General features: G+C 38.3%; 1 protein-coding gene across 1 annotated transcript in view; it reads right to left on the bottom strand.

The window, feature by feature from the left end:
• Positions 1-25,374, bottom strand: part of dync2h1 (dynein cytoplasmic 2 heavy chain 1) — a 463,334-nt gene that overhangs the window by 206,493 nt on the left and 231,467 nt on the right. The window contains exons 71-72 of the mRNA XM_059964317.1: positions 24,495-24,638; positions 20,271-20,360 (exon numbers count right to left, since the gene is read on the bottom strand). Coding sequence (XP_059820300.1) covers positions 20,271-20,360; positions 24,495-24,638 — 234 coding nt within the window. The remainder of the gene's footprint in view (positions 1-20,270; positions 20,361-24,494; positions 24,639-25,374) is intronic.

Consider the following 25,374-nt stretch of genomic DNA (forward strand, 5'->3'; position numbering starts at 1 on the left):
TTTACGTATATTCATATTTTTTCGTTGTTCATTGAAATAGTCCTTTTATTTTTCAGGTTGACAGCTGGCTGACGTTATTTTTGGTTTGCTGCTGGCGGAAAATTTAAGTTCGGCGTTTTTCATAAATACAAGAAGGACTCAAAGAGACATTGAGTATTTTACTTAAAAGTAACCTTCAACCCAACGTCTTTTTTTCGGAGTTCAAAATGTTTTTGTTGCATGCAGAAATGTAATTTCGTTTTCTCTGCAGGAGTTCATCAATTTCATAAATGCAACACATTATAGTTTGTTTATACATAGCATAAAGGCAAAAAAAAACGTTGTATGCAGTGTTATTTCATTTTAAATGTCAAACGGGTTTTGCGGCTCCCAGTGTTTTATTTTCTGTGGGAAACGGGTCCAAGTGGCTCTTTCAGAGGTAAAGGTTGCTGACCCCTGATCTAGACTGATACGTCATTTGGATATCCTATCCTGATCTCCCAATGGGAACGCAAGGATCCAGTTGCAAAGGGGGGAGGGTACAGAGGCCCAAGTTTTGTAACTTGTTGAGTAGTATGGAGGGTACAATTGTGTTGAATGCTGAGTTGTAATCAATAAACAGCTGCCAGACATTGGTACTGCTATTGTCTAAATGATCCAAGGCCAAGTGGAGAGCTAGTGAGATTGAATCCACTGTAGACCAATGGTAGCAACAGGCAAATTTTTGCTGGTCCAGGTCCTTGCTTAGGCAGGAGTTGATTCTGGCCATGACCAACCTCTCAAAACACTTCATCACAGTAGGAGTGTGCAACTGGGTGACAGTCATTACAACAGAGCACCCTGCTCTCCTTGGTCACTGGTATGATTGTTGCCCTTTTGAAGCAGGAGGGAAACTTCAACTTCAGTAGTGAGAGATTGACAACGTCCTTGAACGCTCCTGCCAATTGGTTGGCAAAGATTTTCAAAGCCCTGCCAGGTACACCATCAGATCCTGATGGCTTGAAAAAACAGGATGGTGCCAGTGACCAAACTGACCAATGGCAACGTCCTGCAGACAGTTCACGGAACTACTTCTTTTTCTTCTTGTAAGTACGCTTCTACTGCTGTAATTTACATTTTGGTGTGTTTTTGGGCCAACTGAGCAATCTGGTACTTTTGCTATCTTTGACGGAATTCAGTGAGGTTGAGAGCAAAGTGTGCAGCCTAAAGACAGAGCATGAACCCACGATCAGGTCCAGTACTCCTCACCGATTGAAAAAGAATGAAATCAATGAGAACGAGAGCAGAAGGCAGGCAAGTGATCTAAGTTGTCAGCCTGTGTTTGACTGGTCTCCCTCTCGCTTATTGCTGCTGGTGGAAGGTTCAAGAACCATCCTGATGCTGCAACGTTTGACTGGTGTGGCTCGTGGCTGTGGACTCATTTTGAAGGACTCTGCAGTTCATGTATCATGTGCTAATGGTTTCTGGTTTCTCCTTCTTTTGCTATTTCTGCATGATTTGATTGGGGCACTTCAGAATAGTCTACAGTCAACGAAAGTTACAGCACTAAACTTAACTGAACTAAATTGAAAACTCCTAGACAAGTTTTGAGGATTCTGCAGGTTGAAGTTTAATATTCTGGGTGTTATTTATTCAATTTTTGCCGTATAGACTATTTGTTCTTTTTTCCCCCACAAGTTGGGTGTTTGATGTTTTCTTTGAACAGGTTCCATGGTGTTCCTTTGTTTCGTGGCTGCCTGCAGGAGGATGAATCTCAGCGTTGAATACTGTTTACATACTTTGATAATAAATGTTCTTTCATTCTTTGAAAGATGTCCTGACATTGGCCTCTGAGAAACATCCCACAAGGGAACCAGATGATTCACACAGTTGTAGTTTTATTCTTCCTTTCAAAGAATGTATAAAAGGCATTGAGCTCATCTGAGAGTGAAGCACACAGCCATTCATGATGCTAGGTTTTGCCTTGTTGGAAGAATTGGCTTACAAACCCTGCCAAAGCTGGTGTGCACCCATTTCCATCTCTAACTTCTATCAGAATTGTTTCCTTTGCCCTTAAGGTTGCAGCTGGACTTCTTGTATAGTTCTGGACCACGAGTCTTAAATTCAACAGATCCAGTCCTCAGCAGACTATGAATTTCCTGGTTCATCCATGGCTTTTGGTTTGAGTATGCCTGGTATGTTCTCAAAGGCATACTCTCATTCAGACAGATCTTGATGAAGTCGGAAACAACTGTGGTATATTCAGTCAGGTTTGAAGATGAATATTGTCCAGTCCATCAACTCAAAGCAATCTTGTAAGCACTCCTCCACCTCCCTTGATACCTTCTTGGACCTTGATGTGTATTTAATATTTCAGTAATATTTGAGTAAAGATCCCACACTGTCTCAGGTCTACATGGCAACTTGAAATGGCTGGAATCTGCAGTAGAAATTCCAGTTCAACCATCTTTACCACAAAGCAGCAAATTTCACGACAAATGCCAGTGATATTAACCCTATTTCAGGTTCTGATTCTGACAGTTGTTTAGAGACTTCTTCAAGCTGGCCTGACTGAAATCCCCCACATTGATAGGGAAAGCATCAGGGTGGTCAACTCCGCCAATGCCTGCCTGACACATTGGTCAGAGATGGAATGTACGCTGACACGAGGATGGCAGCAGAAATCTTACTCAGCAGATAACATGGAAGACACTTGACTACTAGACATTCCAGGTCAGGTGAGCAGGATTGAGACAGAACCATGCATCATGATGTGCCAATCATGAAGCATATTTCATCTCTCCTACCTTTATAAGACTCAGATGGCTTGCCTTTGCATTGGATGGTGAAGCCTTCGTGCTGCAGCACAGCACCTAAAATGATGGGAGTAAGCCATGTTTGTGTGAAACAAAGGACACAGCAGTCCCTGATACACTTCTGGTACTGAAATCTTGCTTTGAAATTTTCAGTTTTACTTTCTAAGGACTGTACAGAATTTTCAGGAGTAAGGATCTAAGATTACTGTGTTTCAATCGTACCTGCAGCCCAGCATGTCTTCCTCACTTCCCTTTTCTTAAAGGTGTACTGCACTCATGACCCAAGACTGCAGACCAGAGTTCACTGATTTTCAGGATCGATTGATTTTTCAAATCAACTTAAAACAATATTACTTATTGAAGTGACTGTGGATTTCAGATGTGGTAGTCCTAAACAGGAATATTTGATAATTCCCATTGGAGCAGCATGCAAAAATTAATGAGATGCATTAATTTAAGACCTCACCCATCTCCCGTGACAGTCCACTCTGATCATTAAGGGAGCTATGCTCACCCTCGTTACCCTATTGCTCTTATGTTAAACATCATATATCACATCAACGACACATACCAAATACTGGAGAAAATCAGTTCCTCCAGCATTTTGTGTGTGTTGCTTAGATTTCCAGTATCTGCAGATCCCCTCATCATATATTTAAAAGTCAACATGACAAAATCCTCCATTATTAAAAGAGGGTAATGGAGCTTAATGAAGGTAAGAAAATAAACAAAATGATAGGAGGGTTGACAAGAATGAATTAAAAGCTGAGAGAGAGGGAAAGAGTGAGGGAGAAAGAGGGAGAGGGTGGAAGGGAGAGACAGAGGAGGGATGAGGGAGAGAGAGAGATGGGAAAGGGAGGGAGAGGGATAGAAGGGAAAGGGTCAGGGAGATGGGAGAAGGCAGAGTGGAAGAGATGGGATGACGAGGGGAGATGGCAAGGAAACAGGGAGAGGTTGAAGGTGAGGGTGTGAGGGGTAGGGGAGGGTGAGGGGAGGCTGAGGGGTAGGGCAGGGAGATTGGCTACTGTGACAGAAGGAAGACCCTGCTGAATATTTGGTTTTAGAGCAGGAAAGCATGCAGAAGTAGCTGAGGCAAATGGACAGATGGCCTAATGCCAAGTGACAACTGAGAGTCTCTAGATATCTTGCACCCATTGTTAAAAGTGAGAATGGAGGAACCACATGCATTTGGGAGTAGAGAAGTCTTCAGCATTGTTGTTCAGGTCATTTCAAGAATTTTTAAGTGTTTGATAAAGTCAGTGAGCTTTGATAAGAGTGCCTATGAACATACACAAGCTCTTTTTAAAAAATCTCAGAAAGTCATTCTACATTAATAATGCTGGTAAATTTCATCACTTAGGTTTCCTCCACTAATTCCAATAAATTTCTCAGCAATCCTATGTACAATAATGACAAGTAAAAAAGTGTCTAGAAATTAAGAACACAATACACGCTTGTATTGCATAGCAAACTCAATTATACCACAATCTATGGATGAGGCGGTCCTTAAAGAAAAAAAATATTATATATTATAAGGTAATAAAATAAACATTTCAATTAGTGTATTTTAAGTTTGTTATTTAAGATATTTATATTATCTTTTCTAAGGAAAAATGCAACAAATGAGGAGCTGTACAACTTACACATGAATACAATAAAAGATTTATAGAACTTTGTGTGAATATCTTTTGATTGATGAATTTATGAATAGATAATTCTATATAAGTAGGAGAGCACATCAAAATGAAGCATTAAGTTGAAGGCATACATAGTCAGCCACTGGATTCATTCATGGTCAGCTGGAATTGTTAAATTATAAAATTGACTTCAGAATTCCTATTTCTCTGCTTGACACTTCCGTAAAATGCTGAAGTACTCATCAGCCAATCTAAACATACATAAAATCCATGTCAGTTGTTGATGGACAGTCATAGTAATAATAATTCTTAATGTGACAGGCTTTTGTTGCTATCAAGATATAATTGATACCAGTTATAGGCATGCCATCAAAAATTATCTTCATATCAAATAACACAAAATTGCAGATTACTAAAACATGTAAAACTGAATGGGAAAATAAATCAGAATTCATAGAATGTGCTCGGCAATCTTGGTTAAAATCTGTAAAATATACACCACATCCTAAACTGCCTTTTAGGAAATAATTGTACCCTTCAGCCAGAATATTTCATGTAATCTGCTTAAAACATATTCATTACTTCCAATAAAATTTAATTTGCTTAAAATATATTCATCATTACTTCCAATAAAATTTAAACTAGCAACATTCTTCAAAAGGTTACATCAAAGTATAATAAAACAAAAGTTTATTGCCCTGTGACATATCTATGCAAGTGCTATTATGCTCCAGACGATCCTCTCTTTTTATAAATAAATGATTAGAATAGCACAAATTTCACACTCACTGTAAGTTATAACAAAATACACTAAAATTTTAATTATGATTAAATTATGATCCTTCATGAAAACAGGTTTCAGTTTGTGCATACAAATGATTTATGTCATTTAAATGTTTTTTGTGCAGCTAAATACACCGTTTTTTACTTGAGTGGATAAATAAACAATCAACAGAACAATCCACTATATAGATCATTTTTAACCTGACACTAGGGAAGAAGGGAGTAATGCAATGAAGAAGTATAGCACTCCACAAATGTGAAATATAAAAGTAAGTTCTTTTTGAAAGCTAGTTCCAATGATACTACATATTAAATGATGGCTTCCAGGCAAACCTGGTTCTTCCCATTAGTGTTGAATGTATACTAAATGGTGATTGCAGGATATTATTGTACCAGAACATAAAGCTAAAGTTTACAAGTCACTGCCCGAAGGCTTCTGTGGAACAGAATTCACATTTATACTTCAAAGCACTTTTAGTGACATTCTTTCTTGCACTTTAAAGGATTATATTTTAATTCTATGATTGCAACTAAGATTCTGAAATAATTACAAACTATACAAATTTGTAACAAGGAAATCCTAATGTATGCTTTAAATCAAAGTTGTGAAGCAAAATAAGTGGAAAAAATATAAACAGAAGAAACACTGGAGATGCAAACACAAGGAAATCTGCAGATGCTGGAAATTCAAGCAACACACACAAAATGCTGGTGAAATGCAGCAGGCCAGGCAGTATCTATAGGAAGAAGTACAGTTGACATTTCAGGCCAAGACCTTTCATCAGGACTAACTGCAAGAAGAGATAGTAAGAGATTTGAAACTGGGAGGGGGAGATCCGAAATGATAGGAAAAGACATGAGGTGGAGGGATGAAGCTGAGAGCTGGAAAGGCGATTGGCAAAAGTGTAACAGAGCTGAAGAAGGGAAAGGGAAAAGGAGAAGCCTCCCATCCTATGATCCTTTCCCTTCTCCAGCTCTGTATCACTTTTGCCAATCAGCTTTCCAGCTCTCAGCTTCACCCCACCCCCTCCAATCTTCTCCTATCATTTCACATTTTCCCCTCCCCCCTCCTACTTTCAAATCTCTATCTTTCCTTTCAGTTAGTCCTGACAAAGGGTCTCAGCCCAAAACGTCGACAGTGCTTCTCCCTATAGATGCTGCCTGGCCTGCTGTGTTCCACCAGCAATTTTTGTTTGTTGCTTGAATTTCCAGCATCTGCAGATTTCCTTGTGTAAGTGTGAGGTGGTTCATTTTAGTAGGTCAAATATGATGGCAGAATATAGTATCAATTGTAAGACTCTTGGCAATGTTGGAGGATCAGAGGCTGGAGGATCAGAGGCTGCAAGACCTCAGGACACTCAAAGCTGCTGCACAGGTTGACTGTGTGGTTTAGGTGTATGGTGTGTTGGACTTCATCAAAAGTGGTTTTGAGTTCAAGAGCTGAGATAATGTTACAGCTATATAGGACCCTGGTCAGACCCAGGTCAGACCCCACTTGGGAGTACTGTGCTCAGTTCTGGTCACCTCCCTACAGGAAGGATGTGGAAACTATAGAAAGGATGCACAGGAGATTTACAAGGATGTTATCTGAATTGGGGAGTTTGCCTTATGAGAATCGGTTGAGTGAACTCGGCCTTTTCTCATTGGAGCGAGGGAGGATGACCTGATAGAGGTGCTCAAGATAATGAGAGGCATTGATTGTGTGGACAGTCCCAGGCTTTTTTTCCCCCCAGGGTTGAAATGGCTAGCACGAGAGGGCACAGTTTTAAGGTGCTTGGAAGTAGGAACAGAGGAGATGTCAGGGGTAAGTTTGTTTTTTTTAAAAAAAAATTTTTATTTTTATTTTATTTACACAGAGTGGTGAGTGAGTGGAATGGGCTGCTGGCAATGGTGGTGGAGGTGAATACGAGAGGGTCTTTTGAGATATTCCTGGATAGGTACATGGAGCTCAGAAAAATAGAGGGCTATGGGTAACCCTAGGTAATTTCTAAGGTAGGAACATGTTCGGCACAGCTTTGTGGGCTGAAGGGCCTGTGTTGTGCTGTAGGTTTTCTACGTTTCTATTTACAGAGAAGCTGTCTGGACTGGAGGGCAAGCCTTGTAAAGATAGGCTGAGCAAACTAGGTATTTTCTGTTTAGAGTAAAGGAGGATGCGAGGTGACCTTATCAAGGTATACAACACGATCGAGGCATAGAGTAGATAAGCACTTTTTCCCGGGACGGGGAAGTGGCTAATACAAGGGTGTATAATTTTAAGATGATTGGAGGAAAGTACAGGGGAGAATGTCAGAGTTAAGTTCTTTACACATAGGGAGGTAGGTGTGTGGAACATCCTTGTACAGGTAACAGTAGAGGCAAATACATTAGCAGAATTTAAGAAACTCTTAGATAAGACACATAGATGATAGAAAAAAAGGGTTATGTAGGAGGGAAGAGTCAAATTGATCTTAGTTTAGGTTGAAAGGTCAGCAAATCTTGTGGGCCAAAAAGCCTGTACTGTCAGCGTGTCAAAGGATATGGTGAGAAGGCAGGAGTATGGGATCCCACTCAACCCCATACACCTGCTTTCTCACCATATCCTTTAACACCCTGACCAATCAGAAAACTATTAACTTCCGCCTTAAATATACCCACAGACCTGGCCTCCACCACAGCCTGTGGCAGAGCACTCAATAGAGTCACTACCCTCTGGCTAAAAGATTCCTCCTTAGCTCTGTTATTGACATATCTTTGACTTATGTAAGACGCTGTAAGGGTTCACTGCTAATGTAATGGTTTTTTGTAATGTTCAGTGCTAAAGTAATGGTTGCTCTGTAGCAGGAATGAAAATGAGTCTAGATTGTAGAATCAGTTCAGAGTTCTGGTGATTGAAAGTACTTCCTCCAGTTCGTGAGGCTGATGGTTCAAAGTTCAAAGTAATTATCAAAGTACATGTATTCGTCACCATATACAACCCTGAGATTTGTTTTCGTATGGGCACACTCAGTAAATCCAAAAAACATAATATAGAAACCTACAGCACAATACAGGCCCTTCAGCCCACAAAGCTGTGCCAAACATGTCCTTACCTTAGAAATTACCCTAGGTAATTTACTTTGAACTTTACTTCAAAAAAAACTTACCCCTGACATCTCCTCTGTGCCTACTTCCAAGCACCTTAAAAGTGTGCTCTCTCATGGTAGCCATTTCAGCCCTAGGAAACAGCTTCCAATTATCCACACAATCAATGCCTCTCATCATCTTATCCACATAATATATTATGTCGTTCCTGATTTAGATTGCTATTTTATTTCTAATCACTAGATCTCACTGTTTACTTGTGGGTTCACAGCTGTTGTTGATTGCTCATTATTTCATTGTTAGGCAATTAGCTTTCATCATCAGGGCGGCCATTTTATACTGTTTGTTCATTTCATTTAGTAGTTAGAAGCACTTGTTAGAAGTCAAAGGAAATTCAATCAATCTTTGAATCTGCCTTTCAATTGAACACTGAGAAGTACTGTCTTTTTACACTGACTTCTTGCATACTGTAACATGCTGGTGAATAATAAAACTGCTTTAAACTACAACTACATTGGGACTGGAGTTATCTGTCTACCTTGAGAAAACAGTGAGGGCAGTTAAGCAAGGGTATAATGTAATAGTATCAATAAAAGACCACACCCAATAGAACATAAAAACAACCAATTAGCAGAATACAAAAAGTTGTGCAAATACAAAAGAAGAACTAATAATAATAAATAAGCAATAAATATCAAGAACATGATATGAAGAGTCCTTAAAAGTGAGTCCATGGGTTGTGGGAACAGTTCAGTGAAGAGGTGAGTGAAGTTGAGTGAAGATATCCTCACTGGTTCAAGAGCCTGATGTTTGAGATGATTGATGGTTGAGGAGAATGGAGTTGAAAGGGAAATGGATCAGCCATGATGAAATGGCAGAGCATGCACTGGGCCGAATGGCCTAATTCTGCTCCTATAGTTTATGGTCTTATATTGAAATCCCACATGGCTATTGTAACTGCCCTTTTGACAGACCTTTTCTACCTCTCGTTGTAATTTGTAGCACACATTCTGGCTACTCTTCGGAGGCCTAATTATAATTCCCATCAGGGTCTTTTACCCTTGCAATTTCTTAACTCTGTCCACAAGGATTCTACAACTTCCACTCCTATGTCACCTTTCTTATGATTTAATTTTTTTTTTACCAACAGAGCCACACAACCTCCTCTACCTATGTGCCTTTCCTTTCAATACAACATGTACCCTTGGATGTTAAAATCCAAATGATAATCTTCTTTCAAACACAACTCAGTGTTGCTCTGATTTCTCAGCAACTCAATCATCTGCCAAATTATCCTATTCTTATCTTCACTGGTTCACAGCACAGGCAGCACTGCAGATTTTTATAAGCTGGAGGCCCTGCTTTTCAGCTTTCTACCTAGTTCCCTATATTCTCTCTTTAAGACCTCCTCCCTTTTCCTACCTATGTCATTGATGCCAATATGGAATGCCGTGGACCCAATCTGAGACGTCCCTGACCCTGGCTCCTGGGAGGCAGCATACCATCTGGGTGTCTCTATCACATCTACAGAATTTCGTGTCTACTCCTCTAACTCTGGAATCCCCTATGACTACTGCAGTCCTCTACTCCGCCAATCCTTCTGAGCCGCAGCACTATACTCAGTCGTATAGAGACTAGTCGCTACAGCTTACCCTCACCAGTATCCAACACAGCCTCAGGGGTACTCTGTACTGACTGCCTATTTCCCTTCTCTCTCCTGATAATCACCCTTTTTCCTATCTCCTGCAATTTAGGGGTGACTACCTCCCTGTATCTTCCATTTGTCCCCTCCTCAGATTCCCATATAGGCTTAAGGTCATCAAAATGGAACTCCAGTTCCTTAATATGTTCTCCAAGGAGCTGCAGCTCGATGCACCTGATGCAGATGTGGTTATCCAGGAGGTTGAAGGCTTCTCAGAACTCCCACATCTCAAACAAGGAACACAACACAGCCCCAGTGCTAGTCTTACTGCTTACACTGACATAGTTTAAGATGGCATGAACTTTTAAATATGCAAGTGAAATAGGCAAGAAATTCAATGCACAAGTATTTCATCCGCCTGATATTCTTAAATCATACTGGTTATTTAGTACCTACTTCTTAAGACAAAATTTCCATAAGCTCTGGATAAAATTAAAATAATGCCTAATATTTCAGATGGTGTATTTTAATTTCTGATGAGCGTCACCTCTACCCAATACCAGTAAAGGTTATAAAACAATGAAAATATGAAGGTCTCAGCATGAAATATTGACTGTTTATTCTTTTCCACGGATGCTGCCTGACCTGCTGAGTTCCTCCAGCACTTTGTGTGTGTTCCTTAAAAAGATTCCACAACTGCTGTTAAGTTTACATAAGAGTTACTTATTTACAATTCAAAAATGTTTTTATGATGTGAGTCTCAATATGTGCCCAAAATGAAATGAAAACATTTGAGAAACATTAGAACATAATTTAGTCCAAAGGCTAGCTTATCAGCTAGTGTTCATTTAGTTTGAATTTACAATGAAAACAGAAAATTATGGTAGGCAGCAATTGTAAAAAAGAAACAGAATCAATGAGGTTGAGGAATTGAAGCTGATTGATACACCAGCACTTTTCATCTCTAAAGAATCATCATGATTGGCAACACTATGGCAATACCACAAAAAATGCTGTAATAAATAGTGAAAGTTGGAAATAACTTAGGGCAACACTAGCAGACACATATACATTTGACCTTTCCCAGTATGCTGTTTTAACAAGAATAATAACCTGTTTACATAAGTTGTTAACTTCATTAAGACAGAACACGGAGACTGGCATACAAGTATTTCCACTTACGTATGTTAAGTATGTTGAAGATAGATAACCTCCAACTATTATCCATAAACAATTGCAAATTTCATTATTATTTTTAATGCTTAAAAGACTATGCAGTATTTATCGAAATAGCATCCAGCAGTCCAGTAAATCTGCTAATCTAGCACCAAAGCTGCAGGTGTACCAGATTATCTGAGTTTTATAGGAGATTATACTGCCCACCTAGCTTGCAGAAGAGTAATCACATCTGTCCCACTCCTCCCTTCTCTTCAGCTGTACAACTTATTTTTCTCACACGCACAGCAGCTTTTCTTTTTTCTTCTGCCACACAAATGGGTAATTTACAACAGCCACCACCATGTTTTTGGGATGAGAGATGTCGATCAATGTCATGGTTCAAACTTTAATTTTTTTTAAAGTTCGTAGGGATGGTTTTGTTAGTGGGGGATGAGCACAGTGAGTTAGTGACAGGGATAAGGGAGAATGAAGAGGCAAGGACTGGGACCTGCGATTTTAATCCAGGTTTGAATTCTCCACGTTCGAAGGTCAACGATCCCAGAAATCGTGTCGACAGGCGCTGAGAAGACCAGCAATACCCAGGTCAGCGAATCCTGAGTTGGAGGTCCATATGAACGTAAGTCAGGAAAGCCAGTTATCACACAACCACCCCCCGCCCCCCCAACCTCGGAGGTCATGCGAGTCCAGAAGTCAAGATTCAAAGTGCTCCATGGTCAAATGTCAGCGACCCTGGAGGTTGTTGGCCAGGGATCGAGGATCAAACACATCATCTGTAAAGTTCAGAGGGTAACACAGAAGGTCTAAGTCCAGAGTTCAGCAAGTCCAAAGGCAGAAGCCCCAATAGGTTGAAGACCGAAGTCAGTGAGTCCAGAGTAAAGGCCTGAGTTTCGAGTTTGTGAGTCTAAATACGGGGCCAAGGATGAGGCTCAGAGGGCACCTGTCCTAGGATTGGAGGCCTGTCTGTGAGGGGTTGGGTGGGAGGTTGGGAAAGGGGCTTGTTTTGCTCTTGTTGTTTCTTTGGTTGGTGGTGTTGTTGCATGTGCTGTTTTGCTGAACTTCGTGGCATATAACGTTAGCGTCTAAATGTGTAGTGGCACTTCTGGGCTGCGCCCAGCACATCCTTAATGTTGGTTGTTAATGCAAACATCACATGTTTTGACATACGTGTGATAAATAAATCAGAATAAATCTGATTTCATCTTGAGGGGGTATGAGATGCTCTCACACTGACCATTCTTTGACTCTCTCATATAGAACAAAGGATTCACCAGCTCATTCCTAGCAGAAGTTGAAGGACTACAAGAGGAATGATGATGATAATAAGTAGGAATTCAGCTCAAAGTTCAATTCCAAAAATGTTCTCACTGACGCCATTTGCTATGTTGCTTCAAAATGTTGAGTCTGCCCTGAAAACTGCAGAACATGGCCTTAGCAAGCTCTTAAAGCTCAGTATATATCAGTCAAGTGTATCTTGGGTAAAAGGCATCAATGCCTGGAGCATGTATAGGACTATTTTCACTGCACATTACAGGAATAATCTGGGAACAAAATATCTTAGATTGGGCATTCTGCAATGGGGGGGGGGCATAATAATCTTGTTTATTTGGGAAGAGTGACCATTATGGTATGGAATGTGAAGTAGTTTAACCTAAAATTAGAATCAAAATCAAAATAAAAAAGATATCAGGTGTGAGCTGGCTATTCCAAATTAGGAACATTTATTGCCAGGAATAACAGTGAATGGGCAACGTCTAATGCACGTACTGTAATAACTATCTTTTATGTTGAATAAACATAAAAGAAGTGACACAATGATGACTAATCCACAAGAATTTAAGCAACCTCCAACATAACTGCTTTAATCTATTATTAACAATTACAGATTCAGTGATTCATCATCTTATTACTGATTTTGAAATCTTGCTGCAGATACAAACAGCTACTACAAATGGTGTATGTATAAACTACAAGTGCCAAAATTGTTCAAGTAACTTGGGTGTGAATGTTGAACTGCATATCCAATATACAGATGTATACTCTGCTTTTCTTTCTGTTGTCAAGTTACCAACTCTTTTTAATTCTTACTTTTTTATATGCCAATTTCTATAGATGTTTTGATCATTGTCAATGATAGAGTAAAAGCAGACAAATAAATCTGGTCACTTCTATTCGAAAGAACTAGCCATGGTGAGAGTGAAAGGTTATAAAGAAGCATTGAACAAAATAATGACATAGGTTAAATCCAAAGAAAATGAACCTCATCCCCTGGCCAAACTCCACAACAAACACTCCCATGAAAACTGAAAGAAGGAAAAAGGAAAAAGGAAAAAAATCTTTAAAAGATCGATTATCTTCATCAGTATTTGCATTAACAAAGCTCTTTCAAAAACATCTATTTCTGCACATTTAACTAACAGAATACTTCTTCGCTTACTGGATTAATCCAGATACAAATCAACCTCTCTAGCACTGTTCAGTATCTAAATATATAGTAAAGAATAAAATAATCATTAAACTTGTAATCTTTGAATAGAATTTCCATCTTATAGATTTGTTATCATCAGTTAAGACTTAATTAGGAATCAATTCATAGTGGATTCACTTAATTAGGAATCAATTCATAATAGATTCATTCAGTACAAGTCCATTCAGAGTTAACTGATGGCTACATGTCATAGAGTCATAGAAAGTACAGCACAGAAAAAGGCCCTTTGGCCCATCTGGTCCATGCCATACCATTTAAACTGCCTACTCCAACTTACCTGCACTTGGACCATAGCCCTCATAACCCTGCCATCCATGTACCTATCCAAACTTCTTTTAAATGGTGAGATCCAGCTTATATTCATCACTAGTGCTGGCAACTCCTTTCACACTCTCACGACCCTCTGAGTGAAGAAGTTTCCCCTCATGTTCCCCCTTAAAATTTTTCATCTTTCACCCTTAACCCATGACCTCTAGTTGTAGTCCTCAATTAAAAAAGCCTGCTTGCATTTACCTTATCTATACCCTTCATAATTTTGTACCTTTATCAAATATCCCCATCAATCTTTTACATTCCAAGGAATAAAGTCCTAACTTATTCAATCTTTGCTTATAACTCAGGTCCTCTAGTCCCAGCAACATTCTGTAAATTTTACATCTTTCCTATACATCAATGACCAAAACCACACACAATATTCCAAATTAGGCCTCACCAATGTCTTATATAGCTTCAATATAACATTCCATGACTTAGACTCAATACTTTGATTTATGAAGGCCACGGTGCCAAAAGCTTTCTTTCCAACCCTATCAACCGCCACTTTCAATGAATTCTGAACCTGTATTCCCAGATCCTTTTGTTCTACTGCACTCCTCAGTGTTCTACTATTCACTGTGTAAGACCTACCCTGGTTGGTTCTACCGAAGTGCAACACCTCACCCTTGTCTGCATTAAACTCCATCTGCCATTTTTCAGCCCCTTTTTCCAGCTGGTCCAGATCCCACTGCAGCTCTGATGGTCTTCCTTGCTGTCCACAACAGCCCCAATCTTGGTGTCATCCACAAATCTGCTGATCCTATTAACTACATTATCGTCCAAATCATTGATATAGATGACAAATAACAATGGACCCAGCCCCAATCGCTGTGGCACTCCATTAGTCATAGGCCTTCGGTCAGAGAGACAATCATGTACTACCAATCTCTGACTTCTCCCTCAACATTAGTTATCTTCCAATCCTCTGGTACCCTACCTTCCACTAAGTGGGAAATAAATATCTCTGCTCGGGCCCCTGCAATTTCTGCACTTGCCTCCCACAGGGTCCGAGGGAATACCTTGTCAGGCCTGGGAGATTTTTCCATCCTAATTTGCCTCAAGACCACGAACACCACCTCCTCTGTAATCTGTATAGGGTCCATAACCTCACTGCTGCTTTGCCTCACTTCTATAGTCTCTGTTCCCATCCCCCGTGTAAATACAGATGCCAAAAATCCACTTAAGATCTCCCTCATTTCTGGGGTGGTTATCAAATATATAACCATGCATAGGTTACCATTCTAATCTTCCAGAGGACTGATTTTGTCCCTTGCAATCCTTTTGCCCTTAACATATCTGTAGAATCCCTTAGGATTGTCCTTCACCTTGTCTGCTAAGGCAACCTCATGCCTCGTTTTAGCCCTTCTGATTGCTTTCTTGTGTCCTCTTGCATTTCTCATACTCCATAAGCACCCCATTTGTTCCTATCTGCCTATACCTGCTACGCACCTCCATTACTTTCTTAACCAATGTCTCAATATCTCTTGAAAACTAAGGTTCCCTAAACTTGTTATCTTTACCTCTTAGGCACATACAAGCTTCGTACTCTCAAAATTTCACTTTTGAAGGCCTCCCACTTACCAAGTACACCTTTGCCAGAAAATAAGACTGTTCTAATCCACAAATGCCAGATCCTTTATGACACCATCAAAGCTGGCATTTCTTCAGTTTAGAATCTCAGCCCAAAGACCAGACATATTATTTTTCCATATTTAATTTGAAACAAATGCCATTATGATTACAAGATGCAAAGCCTCATTCCAGAATAGTAGATCAAGTAATGCACATTCTTTCACTGGGACTTCTATGTCTGATTAAGGAAACCTTCCTGAACACATGTGACAAACTCTATCCTATCTAGTCCTTTTATAGTATGGGAGGACCACTCAATTCACAGAAAGTTAGAATCACCTGCTATACCAACCTTATGTTTCTTACAACAGTCTGTGATCTCTCTACAAATTTGTTACTCTAAATCTTGCGAACTGTTGGATGGTCTGTAATTTAGCCCCATTAACATGATCATACCTTTCTTATTCCTCAGTTCCACTCATTAAGGCTCATTAGACAAGTTCTCTAGTCTGTTCTGACTAAGCACTGCTGTGAAATTTTCTCTGACTAGTAACGCCACCCCTTCTCTTTTAATCCCTCTCGCTCTGTTGTGTCTGAAACAACTTAAATACAGAATATTGAGCTGCTAGTCCTGCCCCTCCTGCAACCAAGTTTAACTAATAGCTACAATATCATAATTCCATGGGTTGATCCATGCCCTGAGTTCATCTGTCTTTTCAACAATACTTCTTGCATTGGAATACATGCTTAACCTTTTGATTCCTGACTTTGTCTGAGGTCTTAACATCTGTCTCCACAACATCTCCACTATTTGTTCTGGCTCTCTGGTCCCCATCCCTCTACACCTCTAGTTTAAAACCACTCCGCCCCATGCAGTACAAGCAAACCTTCCCACTGGGCTATTAGACCCCCTCCAGTTCAGATGGAAACCATCTCTTCTATACAGGTCTCTCCTCCCCTGGAGAAGAGCCCAGTGATCCAAAAATCCTACACCAAATCCTTAGCTGTGTGTTAAACTGTATGATTTTCCCATTTCTGGCCTCACTAGTATATGGCATGGGTAGCAATCCTGGAAGTCCTATCCTTTAACTTAGCACCTAATTCCCTGAACTAACTTTGCAGAAACTCGTCACTCTTCCTAAGACCCCTGGTTGCTCACCCTCCCACTGAAGAATGCCGAGGATTTGATCCGAGATATCCTGGACCCTGGCACCCAGGATCTAACATACCATCCTGGTATCTTATTCTTATCCACAGAACTTCCTTTCTGTTCCCCTAGCTAACGAATGCCCTATCACCACAGCTCACCTCTTCTCACCCCTTCCCTTCTGAGTCACAGAGCCAAACTCAGTGCCACAGACCTGACTGCTGTGACTTTCCTCTGCTAGGTCACTGCCCCCCACCACAGTATTCGAAGTGACATGCCTATTGTTTAGGTGGGTGGCTACAGGGGTACTCTGCTCTAGCTGTTTAGTCCCTTTCCCTTTCATGACTGTCACCCAGTTTCCTGTGTCCTGCACCTTGGATGTAACTACCTTCCTCTTTAACCATATCATTAGACATCAAAGATCCTACTGACTGTGCCTCATACAGACTGATTTCATTATTAAATGTTGATGCTAAGATTCTGTCAAAGATAATGGCTAATCGGTTGGAAATCCTTTCGGTAAAATCATTTTTAAAGATCAAACAGACTTTATAAAGGGTTGTTACTCTTTTTCAAATGTTCGGAGACTTTCTAACATTATATATTTGCCTTCTTCTAAAACTCCACAATGCGTTATATCTTTGGATGCTGAAAAAGCATTTGATCGAGTTGAATGGAAATATTTATTTAATGTTTTAGAAAAATTCGGTTTTGCTATCAATTTTGATAATTGGATTAAAATGATATATAAAGCTCCTATTGCTACTGTTGTCACTCATAACTGTAGGTCTCCTTTTTTGCAGCTATCACGGGGGACAAGACAAGGTTGTCCATTAAGTCCTTTGTTATTTAATCTAACATTAGAACCCATTGCTATTGCTCTTCGTGAAGCCAAAAATATTCATGGGATTTTTGTGAATGAGACTATGCACAAGATCTCTCTTTACGCTGATGATTTATTGGTATATATATCTAAGCCTGAAAAATCTATTCCTGCTTTGCTAAAATTATTTGACAAATTTGGAGATTTCTCAGGATATAAAATTTTAGTAAAAGTGAATTACTTCCTTTAAATGAATCTGTCTCTGTATATGATAATATTCCTTTTAAAGTTATAGATTATTTTAGATATTTAGGTGTCATAATTACTAAAAAATATAAGGATCTTTATAAAGCCAATTTTCCTCCTTTAGTGAACTCCATGAAGTACTCATTTAGTAGATGGAGCCCACTTACATTTTCACTTGTTGGTCAAATTCATGTAGTTAAAATGATGATCTTACCAAATTTTTTATATTTATTTCAGACTATTCCTGTTTTTTTTTGACAAAGAAATTTTTTGATCGGATTGATTCTATTATTCTATCTTTTATTTGGGATAATAAAAGACCAAGATTTGGTAAATGTCATTTACAAAAGTTGAAAAAGGATGGAGGTCTCGCTTTGCCTAATCTAAGAATGTATTATTGGGCTGTTAATTTGCGATATATGTCCTTTTGGTTATATTGGGGTGATAGGAATGATCGGCCAATTTGGGTAGACCTGGAACTGAGAGCTGTGAAACAGTTTTATTTAACTTCATAATTAGGAGTTGCTCTACCTATACAATTAGCTAAAGTTGCTAATTTAAACCCATATCTTGTGGTTAAGCACTCTTAACAAATTTGGCTCCAATTCCACAATTTTTTTAATCGTAAAAATTTAAACTTTGTAGTATAATTTATCGTAATTACTTTTTAAACCTTCCTGGAGCGATCCAATTTTTTTACTTTGGAAAAATAAAGGTATTAAGTCTTTTTTGGATTTATTTAAAGAAGGCAGATTGATGTCTTTTGAACAATTAGTTGATAAATATTCTCTTTCATATTCACACTTTTTACAATACCTTCAAGTTAGACATTTTTTACAAAAATATTTAAGTAATTTTCCCTACAGATTGGAGGCTGACTTGTTAGATACTATTATGAATATGAACCCTTCAATGAAAGGTTCTATTGGAAGAATTTATAATTTATTATTACAATGGGATAAGCGTCCTTTACTTAAGATTAAGCATGATTGGGAGAAAGAACTCAATTTGACTTTTATATGGGAGGACTGGACGCTGATTCTGAAGCTGGTTAACTCTTCTTCGATCTGTGCTAGTTATTCACTGATTCAATTTAAAATTGTACATCGTTACCATTTGACAAAAGGAGAGACTTTCTAAAATATTTCCCAATGTTGACAAGTATTGTGATAGATGTAAAACTGAAATAGCTACACTGACACATATGTTCTGGTCATGTTCTATATTAAAACAGTTTTGGAAGTCAGTCTTTTCAACAATTTCTAAAGCACTCAGAATCAACTTACAACCTAATAAATTGACTGTGCTTTTTGGAATAATTCCTCAAAATATCCATGGTATTTCTGTGTCTGACCAACATGTTATTGCGTTTGTTACATTGATAGCTAGGAAGGCCATCTTGTTGAAATGGAAGGCTATATCAGCTCCTACTTCGTCACAATGGTTCTCTCAAGTGATGCTGTGACTTAGCTTGGAGAAAATTAGAAGTTGAACCTTTGAACCTTTATTTGATTTTGAGAAGAGATGGGGCTCATTTGCTCGTTACTATCATTTCAGTTAACTGATAGATTTCCTCCACGATCTAAATGTAAATTTTTTTTGATATATCTTTCTTTTCTGTTGGCGATTTGATGTTTATTTTTAGAAGCTTTCTGTATGACGCATGGCTCCGGGGTTGTACCCCCAATGGGTTTCTTTATTTTTTCTCACTTTTCTTGCTTAGTAGGGTTTTTTTAATTCACAAAATTTTCAATCTTTAAGATAATTCCTTTTTTTTGAGGTATTGTAAGTGTTGTTACTTTGATGTACCCGAGTTATTTTTGAATAATAATAAAAAGATTTGAAAAGAAAGTAACTACCTTCCTGTACATTCTATCTATCACCCAACACCCCCCCCAGCCTCCCGAATGATCCTGAGTTCCAAAAGCTGCATGCTCTTCTCGCAGATGTAGTCATCAAGGACATTAGAGGTCTCTTTGCCTTTCTGCATCCCACAAGATCAGCATTCAACTATTCTGCCTGGTATCCCTACAGTTCTAACTGTGCCAATATAAAAACAGAAAATAATAAGTGAACGAGGGAAAAAAGATCTACCTATAACTTTTTCACCTTCTCTCACTCAAATCTCTTCCGTGCTGAAGCCTCAATGTACCTAATGCAATACACCTAATGCAGTTGAGGATACATAAATACATTTTAAGAACAAAGTTAACAATCCCTTATGAAGTTGCCACAATTAGAATGAATTCTTCCGAAACTCTGCTGTGTTTGTTCAAGTTTATTTTGTAAAACTCCACAGAGGAAATGGTGTAAACAGCCATTTTCCAAAATCAGTGAAGGACAAACTGATAATTTTCCATTGATAAGCAACTTATTTAAATTTTGTGACACTAATCATAAAGCAAATCAGGTCTTCAAGGTTAAATAAAGCTTCTGGGAAATGATTATTAGAAATGATTGCTCTTAATGCTCACCATTGGCCAGTAAGTAAATTACACAACACTCAGGCAACTCACAAATAAAGAAAAGGGAAACAAACACTTTAAGATTAGACATTTTGAACTCCTTAACAATTCTAACAGAATCCCATGTAATCGTTACTCTCACCTTAAACAGTGATCTGCAAATATATTCATACACCGAAGTTTTCAGTATAGCTATCAGTGTTGTGATGCAGACATCTGTGTTTTCAGATTCCTAATGGGTAAATCAATGGAACATAAATTTGAAAAAAAAAATTCAGCAGATAAGTATATAGCAATTATTCAGATACAAGACTTATTGTGCAAATGCTCACAATGAGTCAATATTTTCTGCTATGTAACATTGAAAATACTTTTCTGCATTGCACAAGGGTTCTGACAGGATAGGTGAAATTCAATTTTTATTAAGCAGCATTCTATAATCTTCTTGCTCTTTGTGGATTAAAATCCCTAGTTCTGTCTACAATAATTTTGACAGATGCTATTTATTTTTATACACAATGCCTTGAAAAAGTATTCAGCCCCTACAACTACTTTCACAGTTCATTGTGATATTTTCAAAATTTAAAATATATTAAAGTAAGATTTTTTAGTAAACATAGTGTTGCACATCAAATCAAAAGAAAACTTCCAAAATCTGTCAACAATTTACTAAATATTAAAAACCAAATTTGTGAGGCTGAGAAAGTATTCATACCCTTTGTAAATACTATGCTGTCTTCAAGTGTAATGTACGCACTACCTTTAACAATTCACCCAATTTATAGATGTAAAAAACTGGAGGATCACATGTTTTCAATGAATTCATAAGAACAACTACCCTCTCTCCGTAAGGTCTAACAGTATGGTAGAATTTCAATGGACCAAACCAAAATGAAGACAAAAGAGCATTCAAGGTAAGTCGGGGAAATGATAATAGAGAAGCACAAATCTGTGGAAGTGTACAAGATCATCTCAAAGGCACTGAACATATCTTGGAGCTCAGTGCAGTCCATTGTGAAAAAGTTGTGAAAAAATATGAAACCAGAACCACACTGCCTTAGTCAGGCCACCTCTATAAAACTTAGTCACTGGAGAAGAATAACATTTGACTGACTACAAAAGCTTTGTGACTAGTTATCAAATCTATCTACATATACTATCCTTTGACCTTAACAGTCACATACTTACAGATACTGATTGCAACATTTCAACAGTAAACCCAACAGTCTTCCTCCAGCATGAGTTAGTCAAATGACAAGGGACTTGTGCCTGAGGAACACAGTTGGGTTTACCATTGAAACGTTGCAATCAATATCTGTAATTATGTGACTGTTGAGGCCAAAGGAGAGTATAGATAGAAGAATGGCACTTGTAAGAGAGGCTACTATGACACTAACAATCACTCTTGAGTTAGCTGCAGAAGTCTGTGGCTGCAACTGGAGGTGAAGTTCATAGCTCCACAATCTCTAAGGTCTTGTTCAGAAAGATATTTATGGAAGAGTGGCAAGGAAGAGGCCCTGGCTAAAAGAAAATATATCCTTGCCTGTAAAGACATTGGTAAGTGTCACTTAGAAGATACTGTAAAGATGTGGAAGCAGGTCTTGTTGTTGGACGAGACTAAAGTGGAACTTTTTGGCCCAGTCATAGTCCTGACTTCAACCTGATCAAACATCTCTGGCAAGACCTCAAGATTGTTGTCCATCACTACTTCTCAACTAAGCTGGCACAGCTTGAGCAATTTTGCAAGAAGGAATGGGCAAATCTTGCTTCATCATGTTGTGCAAAACTAGGAAAGACTTATCCAAAAAGAAAACTCGCTATAATAGCTGCAAGAGATGGTTCAATTAAGCACTGAACAAAGGGGTATAATAACTTTTGAACTGGTGACATTTCAATTTTTGTATTTTTAGATTTTCATGTTTTACAAATTTCCCTGTTTTATGAGCTCTGCATTGAAAAAGGAGCATGTGATTTCACAAATCAAAATTCTCAGTTAATCAAATTGAAATAAAATTGACCCTGGTTGTAATACTCACTTATGTGGAGAAAAAGTTGATGGCTGAATACTTTTGTAAGGCACTGTATACAGTGGATTCCAGTTAATCAGGGCAGCCATTTACAAACATTTGTATATGAGACAACATTTAAAGAACAAAAACAAATTGAGAAAAAAGTTAGGATTTCCTTTGTTAATTTGGGACACTCTGCCTCTTAACTGGGACAGGAGGCCGTTACCGAACACTTTATAACTAGTGTCAGTTGTGTGCACTTGTGCGGTCATTAGACACTACACTGTGCCAGAAAGTCACTCAATGTATATTCACAGTATACAGTGAATATATATATATTATACCATATATTATACATTTCTTTATTGAGCATGTCCTCTGGCTATGCATTTTGCAACTTCTACATTTTTTAGTCTGTTTAATCACATTCTAATTGAAATCAAAATCAGAATTATTATCACTGATAAATGTCACAGTATTTGTTGCTTTGCAGCAATAGGGCAGTGCAAGACATAAAAATTACTACAAGTTACAAAACTAAACAAATAATGATAAAGAGGAATAATAAGGTAGTGTTCCTAGATGCATGGACTATTCAGAAATCTGATGGTGGAGGGGAAAAGCTTCCATTCACTCATCGAACAGATAACCTCGTTTAAAGTTTATTCCTGTGGTCACCCCAGTTTTACACCATCAAAACCATCCTCCTCCCCATCCTTCTTACATCTTAACAACCTTCTTTTGTCTCCTTTTCCACAGCCTACAAAGGGACACCAACTTGAAACATTGACTTTGTCCTTTTCCCACAGATGTGGCCTAAAGCACTCAAAATTTGAACAATTTTGTTCAAAGTCGTCAAGTTGTCGTTTCATGTGGCAATGACCTTGGGATGTGATATTACTGTGGAACAACTGGAGTTTCGTAAAATGTGTGAAAGCGTGACATAATTGGAGTAGAACAAAAGATTCACTAGTGGATTTAATGGTCCCGTTTTGGTACCCCTGATGACCAATAAGCAAAAAGCAATGGAATCAGCATTCTGTGATGACTTTCACAAAAAATGATTCATAAAGATACCCCATTTGGTGAGGATATTGATACAGTCATTCACTCAACTTCAACAAAACACACTTTGAATATACTTGTATGCAACAAAGGAGGAGGAAATCTGTACCTCCATAAACTTGCAGCAACAAGTCTGCATCACAGGTGGTGCATTCAATACACAGTTCAGAGAGCCTTCAGGTAAATGATATAGAAAGTATATGGCAGGAGAAAACTTACTTCTTTCATTTTCAATACAGATTAACATTATGTCCTTTTACATAGCAAGTGAACCCATGTCTCTTTAGGGAAAATGACACACGGTATTTTTGAAGAATGAGATGGAAAAGAAAACCATTCTATTTTATTGTATGAATCATTCTAATTGTAGAAAAGTAAATTGTCTGTCGATATAATCAGTAGTCTAACTACAAAATTGCCATAACATTAAGAATTATTTAATGCTTTGTTTATAAAGACTTGCTATTTGTACATTAAAAGACACAGTGGATTCCAGTTAATTAGGAACATCAGTGCCAGTCCGATTAAGTGATTGCCCCAGGAGTTGAAACTTCATGGAAATGTTTTAAAAGGTATAGAAAAGACCAACCACCATTAAACTGAGTAAAAAATTATGTATTTAAATGAAATACAGAACAAATCAAAACACTACCAAAACCACTACTACATATTCAGGGTATGCAGTCATGCTTGTTTGATTGTCTGTAAAATAACGAAATCAGTTCATGTACCTAGTACAGATGATGGACTGCCTTCATACAATGCTTTTGATGATTGCATCCTCCAAATCTTCATTTTCATTGTAACATTCAAGATGACTGTCAATACTTTCAAACTCTTTGTAGTACCTAACTTGTCACTCCTGGTCATTTCTGGCATCTCCAAGCCTGAATGCTTGAAAGCATACTAGGCGAAAAAGCTCCGAATTGTCTTACTACTTATATTTTTACTAACTAACAGTGACAAAGATCACTGCTTTTTGAAAACAAGCACACATAACTGACAATATTTAAAAACTATTTATTCTAAGCACAGTGTAGTACTTAAAGGCCACATAAGTGCAAGCAACTGGTGCTAGTTTGACAACAGTCTCCCAATTGAGTGGCATAGTGTCCCAAATAAATGTAGGGAATCCTGTCAATTTTCTTGATTAGTTTTTGTTCCAAATAAGTGGCTGCCCTGATTAATCGATGGCCCAATTAACCAGAATGAAGCATAGTTTGTTTACTTTTATCACTGCCTACAATGAAAAGTAAGAGGTCTCAAAGCATTCTGATAAATTTAAAACATACCTTCCTGTTCTGCAATGATCGCTGGAAGAGCCTAAGAAAGGCTGCAAGACTGAAACGATACATATTATTTATTTTGGACAAATCTGTTATAATAAAGAACATCTTGCTGGCGGTCTCAGCAAGTGGGAGGAATGCATCTCTTTCCTGCAAAGAGAAATTACAATCAATTATGATATTTTGCTGCCCTCCACAGACAGAAATGTATAACAACAAGCTGAAATATGCTGTAAATCATATAAATGAACTTAACTGGAAAGAAAATACCAATAATTTGATGAATTGGTTTATTATTGTCAGATGTACTGAAGTACAGTGAAAAATTGTTCATACTGATTAATTCATTACAACAGTGCATTGAGGTAGTATGAGGTAAAACACCAAACGAATGCATAGTAAGGTGTTGCAGAAAAAGTGTGGTGCACATAGACAGAAAGGTGCATTGTCATAATAAGATAGATTGCCAGATTGCAAATCTCCCTTATGTACTATGGGACCATTCAATAATCTTATAACAGTGGGTTAGAAGCTGTCCACGAGTCTAGTATGCGCTTTCAAGCTTTTATATCTTCTGCCCAATGGAAAAGGGGAGAAGAGAGAAAGTCTTGGATGGGTGAGATCTTGGGTTATGTGGGTGCTTTACCAAGATAGTGAGAAGTATAGACAAAGTCCATGGAGAGGAGGCTGGATTCAGTCATTTGCTGAGCTGTGTCCACAACTCTCTGCAGTGTCTTGTTACGGATAGTGCAGTTACCAAATCAAGTTGTGATACATCCAATAGGATGCTTACCATGATTCAACAGTTGAAGCTTACAGTTTACATGGTGGGAAAGACTTGGGAATTAGTGCAAGTGAAACAGTTATTTTATATGTGGGCCATATA

Source organism: Hypanus sabinus, chromosome 3 (assembly GCF_030144855.1).
Source record: "Hypanus sabinus isolate sHypSab1 chromosome 3, sHypSab1.hap1, whole genome shotgun sequence".
NCBI lineage: Eukaryota > Metazoa > Chordata > Chondrichthyes > Myliobatiformes > Dasyatidae > Hypanus > Hypanus sabinus.